This window comes from Balaenoptera borealis (assembly GCF_965194805.1).
Source record: "Balaenoptera borealis genome assembly, chromosome: 3".
NCBI classification, from domain to species: Eukaryota; Metazoa; Chordata; class Mammalia; order Artiodactyla; family Balaenopteridae; genus Balaenoptera; species Balaenoptera borealis.
Window position 1 is genome coordinate 82,913,427 of NC_138866.1, and position 16,678 is coordinate 82,930,104.

At 38.5% G+C, this 16,678-nt stretch overlaps 1 protein-coding gene across 9 annotated transcripts in view; it reads right to left on the reverse strand.

Moving 5' to 3' along the window:
- Positions 1–16,678, reverse strand: part of FSIP1 (fibrous sheath interacting protein 1) — a 218,989-nt gene that overhangs the window by 187,028 nt on the left and 15,283 nt on the right. For 8 of the 9 annotated variants that reach the window (XR_014242519.1, XM_082384980.1, XM_082384979.1 and 5 more), the window contains exons 3-4: positions 15,881–16,067; positions 12,363–12,517 (exon numbers count right to left, since the gene is read on the reverse strand). The exons of the other annotated variant lie outside the window; for it this stretch is intronic. Coding sequence is in view for 7 of the 8 variants with exons in the window: in XM_082384980.1 (XP_082241106.1) it covers positions 12,363–12,517; positions 15,881–16,067 (342 nt within the window). In the remaining variant the exon portion in view is untranslated. The remainder of the gene's footprint in view (positions 1–12,362; positions 12,518–15,880; positions 16,068–16,678) is intronic. 9 annotated transcript variants of the gene reach the window in all.

Below are 16,678 nucleotides of genomic sequence, written 5' to 3' on the forward strand. Positions count from 1 at the left end.
AATGAATTTGGCAAAGTAGCAGCATACAAAACTAATGCACAGAAATCTCTTGCATTCCTATACACTAATGATGAAAAATCTGAAAGTGAAATTAAGGAAACACTCCCATTTACCATTGCAACAAAAAGAATAAAATATCTAGGAATAAACCTACCTAAGGAGACAAAAAACCTGTATGCAGAAAACTATAAGACACAGTTGAAAGAAATTAAAGATGATACAAATAGAGGGAGAGATATACCATGTTCTTGGATTGGAAGAATCAACATTGTGAAAATGACTATACTACCCAAAGCAATCTATAGATTCAATGCAATACCTATCAAACTACCAATGGCATTTTTCACAGAACTAGAACAAAAAATTTCACAACTTTTATGGAAACACAAAAGACCCCAAACAGCCAAAGCAATCTTGAGAAAGAAAAAACGAGCTGGAGGAATCAGGCTCCCTGACTTCAGACTATACTACAAAGCTACAGTAATCAAGACAGTATGGTACTGGCACAAAAACAGAAATATAGATCAATGGAACGGGATCGAAAACCCAGAGATAAACCCACACACACATGGTCACCTTATTTTTGATAAAGGAGGCAAGAATATACAATGGAGAAAAGACAGCCCCTTCAATAAGTGGTGCTGGGAAAACTGCACAGCTACATGTAAAAGAATGAAATTAGAACACTCCCTAACACCATACACAAAAATAAACTCAAAACGGATTAAAGACCTAAATGTACGCCAGACACTATCAAACTCTTAGAGGAAAACACAGGCAGAACACTGTATGACATAAATCACAGCAAGATCCTTTTTGACCCACCTCCTAGAGAAATGGAAATAAAAACAAAAATAAACAAATGGGACCTAATTAAGCTTAAAAGCTTTTGAACAGCAAAGGAAACCATAAACAAGACGAAAAGACAACCCACAGACTGGGAGCAAATATTTGCAAATGAAGCAATGACAAGATAACCTCCAAAATTTACAAGCAGCACATGCAGCTCAATATCAAAAAAAAAAAAAAACCCAATCCAAAAATGGGCAGAAGGGGGGGTCTGGGCAAGATGGCAGAAGAGTAAGACGTGGAGATCACCTTCCTTCCCACAGATACATTAGAAATACATCTACACGTGGAACTGCTCCTACAGAACACCCACTGAATGCTGGCAGCAGACGTCAGACCTCCCAAAAGGCAAGAAACTCCCCCACGTACTTGGGTAGGGCAAAAGAAAAAAGAAATAACAGAGACAAAAGAATAGGGAAGGGACCCGCACCAGTGGGAGGGAGCTGGGAAGGAGGAAAAGTTTCCACACACTAGGAAGCCCCTTCGAGGGCGGAGACTGTGGGTGGCAGAGGGGGGAAGCTTCAGAGCCACGGAGGAGAGCGCAGCCACAGGGGTGCGGAGGGCAAAGCAGAGAGATCCCCGCACAGAGGATCGGTGCCGAGCAGCACTCACCAGCCCAAGAGGCTTGTCTGCTCACTCGCCTGGGCGGGTGGGGGCTGGGAGCTGAGGCTCGGGCTTTGGTCGGATCCCAGGGAGAGGACTGGGGTTGGCGGGTGAACACAGCCTGAAGGGGTTAGCGCACCACAGCTAGCCGGGAGGAAGTCCGGGAAAAAGTCTGCAGCTGCCGAAGAGGCAAGAGACTTTTTCTTGCCTCTTTGTTTCGCCGTGCACAAGGAAAGAGGATTCAGAGTGCCGCCTAAACGAGCTCCAGAGACGGGCGTGAGCCACGGCTATCAGTGCGGACCCCAGAGACGGGCATGAGACGCTAAGGCTGCTGCTGCCGCCACCAAGAAGCCTGTGTGCGAGCACAGGTCACTCTCCACACCGCCCCTCCCGGGAGCCGGTGCAGCCCGCCACCGCCAGGATCCCATGATCCAGGGACAACTTCCCCAGGAGAATGCACGGCGTGCCTCAGGCTGCTGCAATGTCACGCCGGCCTCTGCCGCCACAGGCTCGCCCCGCATCCATACCCCTCCCTCCCCCGCGCCTGAGTGAGCCAGAGCCCCCGAATCAGCTGCTCCTTTAACCCCGTCCTGTCTGAGCGAAGAACAGACGCCCTCAGGCGACCTACATGCAGAGGCAGGTCCAAATCCAAAGCTGAACCCCGGGAGCTGTATGAACAAAGAAGAGAAAGGGAAATTTCTCCCAGCAGCCTCAGAAGCAGCGGATTAAAGCTCCACAAACAACTTGATGTACCTGCATCTGTTGAATACCTGAGTAGACAACAAATCATCCCAAATTCAGGAGGTGGACTCTGGGAGCAGGATATATTAATTTTTCCCCTTTTCCTTTTTTTGTGAGTGTATATGTGTATGCTTCTGGGTGAGATTTTGTCTGTATAGTTTTGCCTTCACCATTTGTCCCAGGGTTCGGTCCGTCCGTTTTTTTGTTTTGTTTTTTACTTAAAAAATTTTTCTCTTAATAAATTTTTTCTTAATAATTTTTTCCTTATTTTTTATTTTAAAAAATTAAAAAAATTTTTTCTTAATAATTTTATTTTTTATTTTAAAAAATTAATAAATTTATTTTAAAAAATTTTAAAAATTTTTTTCTTAATAAATTTTTTCTTAATAATTTCTTTTCTTATTTTTTATTATAATAGCTTTATTTTATTTTATCCTCTTTCTTTCTCTTTTTCTACTTTTTCTCCCTTTTATTCCGATCCGTGTGGATGAAAGGCTCTTGGTGCTCCAGCCAGGCATCAGGGCTGTGCCTCTGAGGTGGGAGAGCCAACTTCAGGACACAAGAGACCTCTCAGCTCCACGTAACACCAAACGGCGAAAATCTCTCACAGATCTCCATCTCAACATCAAGACCCAGCTTCACTCAACGACCAGCAAGCTACAGTGCTGGACACCCTATGCCAAACAACTAGCAAGACAGGAAAACAGCCCCATCCATTAGCAGAGAGGCTGCCTAAAATCATAATAAGGCCACAGACACCCCAAAACACACCACTAGACGTGGATGTGCCCACCAGAAAGACAAGATCCAGCCTCATCCACCAGAACACAGGCACTATTCCCCTCCACCAGGAAGCCTACACAATCCTCTGAACCAACCTTAGCCACTGGGGACAGATACCAAAAACAACGGGAACTACGAACCTGCAGCCTGGGAAAAGGAGACCCCAAACACAGTAAGATAAGCAAAATGAGAAGACAGAAAAACACACAGCAGATGAAGGAGTAGGGTCAAAACCCACCAGACCTAACAAATGAAGAGGAAATAGGCAGTCTACCTGGAAAAGAATTCAGAATAATGATAGTAAAGATGATCCAAAATCTTGGAAATAGAATAGACAAAATGCAAGAAACATTTAACAAGGACGTAGAAGAACTAAAGAGGAACCAAGCAATGATGAAAAACACAATAAATGAAATTAAAAATACTCTAGAAGGGATCAATAGCAGAATAACTGAGGCAGAAAAACAGATAAGTGACCTGGAAGATAATAAAATAGTGGAAATAACTACTGCAGAGCAGAATAAAGAAAAAAGAATGAAAAGAACTGACGACAGTCTCAGAGACCTCTGGGACAACATTAAACACACCAACATTCTAATTATAGGGGTCCCAGAAGAAGAAGAGAAAAAGAAAGGGACTGAGAAAATATTTGAAGAGATTATCGTTGAAAACTTCCCTAATATGCGAAAGGAAGTAGTTAATCAAGTCCTGGAAGCACAGAGAGTCCCATACAGGATAAATCCAAGGAGAAACACGCCAAGACACATACTAATCAAACTATCAAAAATTAAATATAAAGAAAACATATTAAAAGCAGCAAGGGAAAAACAACAAATAACACACAAGGGAATCCCCATAAGGTTAACAGCTGATCTTTCAGCAGAAACTCTGCAAGCCAGAAGGGAGTGGCAGGATATACTTAAAGTCATGAAGGAGAAAAACCTACAACCAAGGTTACTCTACCCAGCAAGGATCTCATTCAGATTTGATGGAGAAATTAAAACCTTTACAGACAAGCAAAAGCTGAGAGAGTTCAGCACCACCAAACCAGCTTTACAACAAATGCTAAAGGAACTTCTCTAGGCAAGAAACACAAGAGAAGGCAAACACCTAAAATAACAAACCCAAAACATTTAAGAAAATGGGAATAGGAACATACATATCGATGATTACCTTAAATGTAAATGGATTAAATGCTCCCACCAAAAAACACAGACTGGCTGAATGGATACAAAAACAAGACCCGTATATATGCTGTCTACAAGAGACCCACTTCAGACTTAGGGACACATACAGACTGAAAGTGAGGGGATGGAAAAAGATATTCCATGCAAATGGAAATCAAAAGAAAGCTGGAGCAGCAATTCTCATATAAGACAAAATAGACTTTAAAATAAAGACTATTACAAGAGACAAAGAAGGACACTATATAATGATCAAGGGATCGATCCAAGAAGAAGGTATAACAATTGTAAATATTTATGCACCCAACATAGGAGCACCTCCATACATAAGGCAAATACTAACAGCCATAAAAGGGGAAATCGACAGTAACACAATCATAGTAGGGGACTTTAACACCCCACTTTCACCAGTGGGCAAAAATGGGCAGAAGGCCTAAATAGACATTTCTCCAAAGAGGACATACAGATGGCCAACAAACACATGAAAGAATGTTGAACATCATTGATCATTTGATAAATGCAAGTCAAAACTACAATGAGATATCATCTCACACCAGTCAGAATGGCCATCATCAAAAAATCTACAAACAATTAATGCTGGAGAGGGTGTGGAGAAAAGGGAACACTCTTGTACTGTTGGTGGGAATGTAAATTGATACAGCCACTATGGAGAACAGTATGGAGGTTCCTTAAAAAATTAGAAATAGAACTACCATACAGCCCAGCAATCCCACTACTGGGCATATACCCTGAGAAAACCATAATTCAAAAAGAGTCATGTACCACAATGTTCACTGCAGCTCTATTTACAATAGCCAGGACATGGAAGCAACCTAAGTGTCCATCGACAGATGAATGGATAAAGAAGATGTGGCACATATATACAATGGAATATTACTCAGCCATAAAAAGAAATGAAATTGAGTTATTTGTAGTGAGGTGGAGGGACCTAGAGTCTGTCATACAGAGTGAAGTAAGTCAGAAAGAGAAAAACAAATACCGTATGCTAATACATATATATGGAATCTAAAAAAAAAAATAAAGAATGGTCATGAAGAACCTAGGGGCAGGAGGGGAATAAAGATGCAGACCTACTAGAGAATGGACTTGAGGACACGGGGAGGGGGAAGGGTAAGCTGGAACAAAGTGAGAGAGTGGCATGGACATATATACACTACCAAATGTAAAGCCTATAGCTAGTGGGAAGCAGCCGCATGGCACAGGGAGATCAGCTTGGTGCTTTGTGACCACCTAGAAGGGTGGGATAGGAAGGGTGGGAGGGAGGGAGATGCAAGAGGGGAGAGATATGGGGATATATGTATACGTATAGCTGATTCACTTTGTTATAAAGCATAAACTAACACACCATTGTAAACCAATTATACTCCAATAAAGATGTTAAGAGAGATTGGTTCAAGATGCGGAGTAGAAGCACGTGCTCTCACTCCCTCTTACAAGAACACCAGAATTACAACTAACTGCTGAAAAATCATCGACAGGAAGACACTGGAACTCACCAAAAAGATACCCCACATCCAAAGACAAAGGAGAAGCCACAGTGAGATGGTAGGAGGGGCGCAATCACAATAAAATCAAATCCCATATCTGCTGGGTGCGTGACTCACAAACTGGAGAACACTTATACCACAGAAGTCCACCCACTGGAGTGAAGGTTCTGAGCCTCACATCAGGCGTCCCAATCTGGGGGTCCGGCAACAGAAGGAGGAATTCCTAGACAATCAGACTTTGAAGGCTAGTGGGATTTGATTGCAGGACTTCGACAGGACTGGGGGAAACAGAGACTTCACTCTTGGAGGGCACACACAAAGTAGTATGCTCATCGGGACCCAGGGGAAGGAGTACTGGCCCCATAGGAAACTGAACCAGACCTACATGCTAGTGTTGGAGGGTCTCCTGCAGAGGCAGGGGGTGGCTGTGTGTCACTGTGAGGACAAGGACACTGACAGCAGAAGTTCTGGGAAGTACTCCTTGGCGTGAGCCCTCCCAAAGTCTACCATTAGCCCCACCAAAGAGCCCAGGTAAGCTCCAGTGTTGGGTCCCCTCAGGCCAAACAACCAACAGGGAGGGAACCCAGTCCCACCAATCAGCAGTCAAGCGGATTAAAGTTTTACTGAGATCTGCCCATCAGAGCAACAGTCAGCTCTACCCACCACCAGTCCCTCCCATCAGGAAACTTGCACAAGCCTCTTAGAGAGCTCATCCACCAGAGGGCAGACAGCAGAACAAGAAGAACTACAATCCTGCAGCCTGTGGAACAAAAACCACATTCACAGAAAGATACACAACATGAAAAGGCAGAGGGCTATGTACCAGATGAAGGAACAAGATAAAACCCCAGAAAAACAACTAAATGAACTGAAGATAGGCAACCTTCCAGAAAAAGAATTCAGAATAATGATAGTGAAGATGATCCAGGACCTTGGAAAAAGAATGGAGGCAAAGATCGAGAAGATGCAAGAAATGTTTAACAAAGACCTAGACGAACTAAAGAACAAACAGAGATGAACAACACAATAACTGAAATGAAAACTACACTAGAAGGAATCAATAGCAGAATAACCGAGGCAGAAGAATGGATAAGTGACCTGGAAGACAGAATGGTGGAATTCACTGCTGCGGAACAGAATAAAGAAAAAAGAATGAAAAGAAATGAAGACAGCCTAAGAGACCTCTGGGACAACATTAAATGCAACAATATTCACATTATTGGGGTCCAAGAAGGAGAAGAGAGAGAGAAAGGACCCGAGAAAATATTTGAAGAGATTATAGTTGAAAACTTCCCTAACATGGGAAAGGAAATAGCCACCCAAGTCCAGGAAGTGCAGCGAGTCCCATACAGGATAAACCCAAGGAGAAACACGCCGAGACACACAGTAATCAAATTGGCAAAAATTAAAGACAAAGAAAAATTATTGAAAGCAGCAAGGGAAAAACGACAAATAACATACAAGGGAACTCCTATAAGGTTAACAGCTGATTTATCAGCAGAAACTCTACAAGCCAGAAGGGAGTGGCATGATATACTTAAAGTGATGAAAGGGAAGAACCTACAACCAAGATTACTCGAGCCGGCAAGGATCTCATTCAGATTCGATGGAGAAATCAAAAGCTTTACAGACAAGCAAAAGCTAAGAAGATTCAGCACCACCAAACCAGCTCTACAACAAATGCTAAAGGAACTTCTCTAAGTGGTAAACACAAGAGGAGAAAAGGACCTACAAAAACAAACCCAAAACCATTAAGAAAATGGTAATAGGAACATAAATATCGATAATTACCTTAAATGTGAATGGATTAAATGCACCAACCAAAAGACACAGGCTTGCTGAACGGGTACAAAAACAAGACCTATATATATGCTGTCTACAAGAGACCCACTTTAGACCTAGGGACACATACAGACTGAAAGTGAGGGGATGGAAAAAGATATTCCAGGCAAATGGAAATCAAAAGAAAGCTGGAGTAGCAATACTCATATCAGATAAAATAGACTTTAAAATAAACAATGTTACAAGAGACAAAGAAGGACACTACACAATGATCAAGGGGTCAATCCAAGAAGAAGATATAACAGTTATAAATATATATGCACCCAACATAGGAGCACCTCAATACATAAGGCAACTGCTAACAACTCTAAAAGAGGAAATCGACAGTAACTCAATAATAGTGGGGGACTTTAACACCTCACTTACACCAATGGACAGATCATCCAAACAGAAAATTAATAAGGAAACCCAAGCTTTAAATGACACAATAGAGCACATAGATTTAACTGATATTTATAGGACATTCTGTCCAAAAACCACAGATTAAACTTTCTTCTCAAGTGTGCATGGAACATTCTCCAGGATAGATCACATCTTGGGTCACAAATCAAGCCTCAGTAAATTTAAGAAAACTGAAATCATATCAAGCATCTTTTCTGACCACAACGCTATGAGATTAGAAATCAATTACAGGGGAAAAAAAAAAGGTAAAAGGCACAAACACATGGAGGCTAAACAATATGTTACTAAATAACCAAGACATCAAAGAGGAAAACAAAAAATACCTAGAGAAAAATGACAATGAAAACACAATGATCCAAAACCTATGGGATGCAGCAAAAGCAGTTCTAAGAGGGGAGTTTATAGCTATACAAACCTACCTCAAGAAACAAGAAAAATCTCAAAGAAAGAATCTAACATTACACCTAAAGGAACTAGAGAAAGAAGAACAAAACCCAAAGTTAGCAGCAGGAAAGAAATCATAAAGAGCAGAGCAGAAATAAATGAAACAGAAACAAAGAAAACAATAGCAAAGATCAATAAAACTAAAAGCTGGTTCTTTGAGAAGATAAACAAAACTGATAAACTATTAGTCAGACTCTTCAAGAAAAATGGGGAGAGGACTCAAATCAGTAAAATTAGAAATGAAAAAGGAGAAATCACAACTGACACTGAAGAAATACAAAGGATTATAAGAGATTACTACAAACAAATATATGCCAAAAAAATGGACAACCTGGAAGAAATGGACAAATTCTTAGAAAGGTATAACCTTCCAAGACTGAACCAGGAAGAAACAGAAAATATGAACAGACCAATCACAAGCAATGAAATTGCTTCCAACAAAAATCTTCCAACAAACGAAAGTCTAGAACCAGATGGCTTCACAGGTGAATTCTATCAAACATTTAGAGAAGAGTTAACACCCATCCTTCTCAAACTCTTCCAAAAATTGAAGAGGAAGGAACACTCCCAAACTCATTCTATGAGGCCACCAGTACCCTGATACCAAAACCAGACAAAGATACTACACAAAAAGAAAATTACAGACCAATATCACTGATGAATATAGATGCAAAAATCCTCAACAAAATACTAGCAAACAGAATCCAACAACACATTAAAAGGATCATACACCATGATCAAGTGGGATTTATCCCAGGGATGCAAGGATTCTTCAATATACGCAAATCAATCAATGTGATACACCATATTAACAAACCGAAGAATAAAAACCATATGATCATCTCAATAGATGAAGAAAAAGCTTTTGACAAAATTCAACAGCCATTTATGATAAAAACTCTCCAGAAAGTGGGCATAGAGCGAACCTACCTCAACATAATAAAGGCCATATACGACAAACCCACAGCAAACATCATTCTCAATGGTGAAAAATTGAAAGCATTTCCTCTAAGATCAGGAACAAGGCAAGGATGTCCACTCTCACCACTATTATTCAACATAGTTTTGGAAGTCCTAGCCACAGCAATCAGAGAAGAAAAAGAAATAAAAGGAATACAAATTGGAAAAGAAGTAAAACTGTCACTGTTTGCAGATGACATGATACTATACATAGAGAATCCTAAAGATGCCACCAGAAAACTACTAGAGCTAATCAATAAATTTGGTAAAGTTGCAGGATACAAAATTAATGCACAGAATTCTCTTGCATTCCTATACACTAATGATGAAAAATCTGAAATAGAAATTAAGGAAACACTCCAATTTACCATTGCAACAAAAAGAATAAAATACCTAGGAATAAAACTACCTAGGGATACAAAAGACCTGTATGCAGAAAACTATAAGACACTGTTGAAAGAAATTAAAGATGATACCGACAGATGGAGAGATATTCCATGTTCTTGGATTGGAAAAATCAATTTTGTGAAAATCATTATACTACCCAAAGCAATCTACAGATTCAATGCAATCCCTATCAAACTACCAATGGCATTTTTTACAGAACTAGAACAAAAAATCTTAAAATTCGTATGGAGACACAAAAGACCCTGAATAGCCAAAGCAGTCTTGAGGGAAAAAAACGGAGCTGGAGAAATCAGACTCCCTGACTTCAGACTATACTACAAAGCTACAGTAATCAAGACAATATGGTCCTGGCACAAAAACAGAAATATAGATCAATGGAACAGGATAGAAAGCCCAGAGATAAACTCACACACCTACGGTCAACTAATCTATGACAAAGGAGGCAAGGATATACAATGGAGAAAAGACAGTCTCTTCAATAAGTGGTGCTGGGAAAACTGGACAGCTACATGTAAAAGAATGAAATTAGAACACTCCCTAACACTATACACAAAAAATAAACTCAAAATGGATTAAAGACCTAAATGTATACCAGACACTGTCAAACCCTTAGAGGAAAACATAGGAAGAACACTCTTTGACATAAATCACAGCAAGATTTTTTTAGATCCACCTCCTAGAGTAATGGAAATAAAAACAAAAATAAACAAATGGGACCTAATGAAACTTAAAAGCTTTTGCAAAGCAAAGGAAACTACAAACAAGACGAAAAGACAACCCTCAGAATGGGAAAAAATATTTGCAAACGAATCAACGGACAAAGGATTAATCTCCAAAATATATAAACACCTCATGCTGCTCAATATTAAAAAAACAAACAACCCAATCAAAAAATGGGCAGAAGACCTAAACAGACATTTCTCCAAAGAGGACATACAGATGGCCAACAAACACATGAAAGAATGTTGAACATCATTAATCATTAGATAAATGCAAATCAAAACTACAATGAGATATCATCTCACACCAGTCAGAATGGCCATCATCAGAAAATCTACAAACAACAAATGCTGGAGAGGGTGTGGAGAAAAGGGAACCCTCTTGCACTGTTGGTGGGAATGTAAATTGATACAGCCACTAAGGAGAACAGTATGGAGGTTCCTTAAAAAACTAAAAATAGAATTACCATATGACCCAGCAATCCCACTACTGGGCATATACCCAGAGAAAACCATAACTCAAAAAGACACATGCACCCCAATGTTCATTGCTGTGCTATTTACAATAGCCAGGTCATGGAAGCAACCTAAATGCCCATCGACAGACGAATGGATAAAGAAGATGTGGTACATATATGCAATGGAATATTACTCAGCCATAAAAAGAAACGAAATTGGGTCATTTGTAGAGACGTGGATGAATCTAGAGACTGCCATACAGAGTGACGTAAGTCAGAAAGAGAAAAACAAATATCGTATATTAACACATATATGTGGAACCTAGAAAAATGGTACAGATGAACCGGTTTGCAGGGCAGAAATAGAGACACAGATGTAGGGAGCAAACATATGGACACCAATGGGGGAAAACAGCGGGGGGTGGTGGTGGTGGTGTGATGAATTGGGAGACTGGAATTGACATGTATACACTGATGTGTATAAAATGGATGACTAATAAGAACCTGCTGTATAAAAAAATAAATAAAATAAAATTCAAAAAGGAAAAAAAAAAGCATTTATAGTTTTGGCTTGCACACTTGGTGACCCCACCCAGAGTTTAATTTTGACTTTGATGCGAGATCAAAGTAAGCTAAATTTATCTTCTGTCCCTGCACTATTTAATTAGCCCATCCATTTGTTGTAATCCCACTTCTGCAATAAATAAATGTCCACTTAAAAAAAAAAAACCAATCTGTTATTATAATGTTCCTTACGTTAAAAGTGCTCTCCTTTGAGGGGCAAAGTTCAAATATGAGCCAATGGCTATGCATCAAGTCAGTGCCAACATGTGGTCAACTTCCGCCCCTCAGTACCACAGAGAATAAAAGGTCCAAGAAGGCCAAGGAGAGTTCATTGAGACAGAAGCAAATATAGCATGGTCACAGGCCTCAAGCATTTTACAGCTCCCCAAAGACAGCCTGACCAGCATGTGAAATAGTAAACTCCCTGCGTGTCTGTCACAAAAGTTTACTCAAATAATAATGGTAACCAGGGGGGTTAAATTTTTGTGTATTTGTGTACTTATGTCCAAATTGTAAGCTCGCTGAAGAAAAAGCAGACATATATACTTGATGAAGGTAGGCACCAGATCCCTTTCTATTCCAGAGATGGAGGACCCAGGCCTGACACTGGTGCCAGAGGCCTATGGGGAATGAACACTGTGCACTGTCCATGGGGAATGAACATGCCCAGTGCAGTGCCTGAAATCCGGAATCCTGCAAAGTCACCTTTTCCAGTTCCAGAAAACTATCTCCCTCACTACCGCCCTGCCCCATACACACACATATACACACCACTGCCCTACCTCCACAAAATAAATTAAGGCAGACCACACTAACACTACCAGAGTCCATGCTTTTCTTACTCATCTTAGAGGAAGTTGTTTCTCACATGTCAGCATAAGATTATACAATTCTTACCTTAAGTTTTTCCCACAGCTTTATTCTCATCTCTAGACCTTGCTGCTGGATTTCTTTTTCTCTGTGTTGTCTCTTCACCAATATCTTATCAAGCCTCTTCATCTTCTGAATAGCGTCTTGAAGTTGAGAATCTAATTCTTTTAATTCGGATTCATCTATATTATGTTGAAAGTAGGAATGAGCTTGAAGTTTAGTACAATCATAAAGCCTTTTTCTTCTCGTTTTGTTTTTACTATTTGTTCTTTCATTCAACAAATGTTTATGGCTGATGGTAATAACTAACACTGGTGTCATGCATCTTGGTTTACAAGGTGCTTTCACATATTTTTTTCATATAATTATCTAACAACCCTGTGAAATAGACATTTACGTCTATTTTACGGTTGAGATAACTGGGTCCTTTCAAATAGCTAATAAATTATAGCACTGAATTCAGAAGTGGATCTCGTATGATTTTAAATCCCAAATTCTTTCTCCTTCATTCTGCTATACTTTCTATATTCATAACTAACAAATAAACAATAAGACAAAGACCCTATCCTAAAGCTGCTTCAGACTAACTGAAAGAGAAGTCATGTACACAAATAGCTACAGTAAAATGTAGCATGTCATAGAGACACAGAGTGATTCCAACGTGTTAGAAACAAATTCAGAAAAGTACAGTGTATCTTAACACCTTTAATCTATGCCTCTCCCATTTGTTCTATTTTCCTGAAGTACCTAAAAATGTTCTTGAATTGTGGATAATTGATAGTAACTTATTTGAAATTAGGAACTCTTTAGAACTTCCGTCATTCAAGTTTTAACTTATCATTATGAATAATATTAATAATTATCATTATCATTATGATTAATGATAATATTCATAATAGCAGCTAACATTTATAGAGTTACCTGATAGGCACAGTCTTAAGTGCTTTTTTACATTGATTATCTCATGTAATCTTCACCATAAACCAGCAAGATGGTATACTGTAACTGAGTTACATATATGTCCAAGATATATCATCTTATAACTAGTAAATGCCAGAGTCAGTTTCCACCCGATCTGTCTGACTGCAGAGCCAAAGCTCTTCACCACCAGGAGATACTTCCTCTGTAAGGTCTGATGAAAGATGATAATCTGGCAATGAGCATAAATGCTCAAATTCTAAAGTCTCAGCCACCCCAGCTTAGATCATTAGAAATGGCATATTATGCAAAGAAAAGCCAAGTTTTGCAACTTTTGAAAATACAGAGCCCAGTGATGTTTCCCTATAATGTATATCACTTCCTCTTAAAGGAAAAGGAGATATGTTTAGAGAGAATAAGCTTATCTAAAAACAATACTAATCTTACTAATAAGGAGACTCTACAAATCATATGACTCATGCACGTCAAATGCAACAGCCTCTAGTTCTAATTCCCAACCACCAGCCCTAGCATTCTCAGGCCCCATTGTACATGGGTGGTCTATCCAGCAGGCATTTTCAAGTAACTCTTGCAGTACGGAAACAGTATAAACAAATACACTGTAAATGGGGCCAATAGCTAATCTCAACTCTAATACCTTGTTTCCTAATAACTGTAATCCTGAGTCACCTGGCCCGAGAGCTGATCTCATCCCAAACATACTCTAACTCAGCAGTTCGCAAAGTTTATGAGCTCAGCTTCCCTTTACAGTTTATAAATTATGGAGAACCCAAAGTATCTTTTGTTTATGTGAGTTACATCTACTGATAATTACCATATTAGAAATCAAAACTGAAAAATATTATAAATATGTATTTATTTATTCATTTTAAAATAATAAACATGGTATTACTAATTACATGCTAACATAAATATAACACTTTTATAACAACCACATTTTCCAAAAAAAATATTGAGAAGAATGGCAATATTTTAAATTTTTAGTATCTGGATTAATAGAAGACAGCTGGATTCTCATCTCTGCTTCAAAGTCAATCTACTGTAATCTGTTGCTTCAGTTAAAGTATTGACTATATGAAGAAAATTTGGCCTCGTACAGTAGTTGGAAAGGGGAGGAGAAATATAATACCCTTTTCAGATAATTGTGGCTATTCTTCCTTGATACTAATATCAAAACTGGACAAGGGGTAGTTTCTTAAAGGTTAGTTGTAATGTGAAACCTGTAACCCTATCAGTGAGCTTTCTGTATTTGTTCCATAAATCCATGGATCTATCTTTCATGTTGAATGGATCTTTTATCCTGCATTGATTATTTGGAAAATAGTGGTTCACTGAATTATGCAGACCTTCAAAATATTAATGCATTTCAGTATACAATATGAAAAAATCACATTTGTTAATATTGTCACCAATTTTTATCAGAAAAGTCTAAGTATTGGGAAGCTGTAAAGCTCATGTTGACATACAAAAATTTTCCAAGATTCTAATTTTTCACTTGAAAGCTCAAATTTTATCATTGACATAAAATACTGTCAGTTGTTTTCCTGGAAATAACAGGCCCATTTCATTTTTTTAAAAATGTCTGCCAAATATCTAAGTCTGAATGATAATAGATGGTCTGTCACTCAATCTTTCAAGTAAAAATGGTGTCCCATTAAAAAGCAGCCAGTTCAGCTCTCAACTTAAATTATCACACCAGTACTTTTCCTCAACACAAACTTCACATTTTGGCACACAGCAGAATTGCTGTATATGTACCTACCATTTTACCACACAGGATATTAAAAAGATGTGTACTCAAAGGTCAAGATTAAATAGAATTTAAACTTTTTACTGCTCCATCAAGGACATTCTTGCGTGACACTGGCTATTTCTTTTTTCTGCCCATGCCAGGTCTTGAAGAACACAATGACTATTCGTACAATTTGGTGCCATTCATTGCCTTGATTCATGCTAAAGCACCAGCAATTTTACCCACCATTGCTTTTGTACCATCAGTGAAACCAACCATTCAGTGGGCAAAAAGGCAAACAGCATTATTTCAATATTACAATGAATTATATCACTGATATATCAGTATTATGATGAAAGTAGTTTTGACTTTGCAGAGTTCCTAAAAGGGTCTCAGGGCCCAGGGCTCTTTCAGTCCATGTTTTGAGAACTGCTGTTCTCATTCACTCTGACCAGTATTAATTAATACCAGTATTAATACCCATGAAACAATGGAATCTCTTAAAATCCAAAAGTTATTAAAATCAAATGGGATTATCCCTTAAAAGGCATTTATAAATTATAGGATATATTTTATTGTACAATTTTCAAAAAGATCAATAAATCATGTCATAAAATGCAGAAATACTTCCTACTTGATTAATGTAAAATGACTACAATAACAATTTTATTAAATGACATATTTTATTATTTTTCTAAGTGTATTTAAGAACTCTTTAATATTCTTATAAATGAAAACTGGTGATTTGCTTGCTCACAAAAAAAGTCTCATTTTTTTATCATTTCTACTTAGCTGATAAAAAAATATGTAATTCTAATATTTTAACTATAGCATCTGTAATTATCATTAGCCAGTCACCAAGTGATTATCCTACCTGAACATTCAGGGATTATCTGATGCTGAACCAAGTTCAAATCTTCATCTGGTCCCTCTTCAGCCAGTTTTATTTTCTCAGAGTAGTTCTCCCCTTTATCATCATTACTGTTTCTACCTTCCTCTGTATTACTACTGCCTTCTGAGTGGGCCTCTTTACCAGAGTTCAAATTGATTGCAGTATCAACCTAAAAATTATTTCCAAAGAAACAGTTTTCAAAAGTAAAAGTAAAAAAAAATTTTTTTTAATTTTAAATTTCTAGACTATTTTAACTCTAATGTAAGTATATGTGAGGACATACATATATATAGTAGCATTAAATGATTCTAGAAATATAACACTTAATTAAATGTAATTTAAATACACAATTAAATTTAATAGCATTTGCACCAAAGTAATATGCACCACTCTCCAGCAATTTCTAGCAATAATAGAGAAGGGTCAGGAATCAGTCCCAAAGAGAACTGCTCTCTACCACGCTCTGGGGATGAAGCATGATGGCCCCTGCTCTCTGAGCTTACCCTCAGATGGAGAGTCAAGGGTCTAGAGCTGGGCTGTCCAATACAATAGCCACTCGCCACACGTGGCTATTGAACAGCTGCAAAGTGAACAGGCTGAACTGCGACGTGCTTCTAATGGAGTTCTTCAAATCAGAACCATGTGCTTTGCTGAATAATTTATTTTTACGCTATTCACAGTTTTTCTATTTCATTTTGGTTTCTCTTTCCATTTTAGCCAAGTTCATTTTGAAGACACCAGTTTGGTGCAGCTGTGTTTTCCTGAGAGAGAACAAGAAAA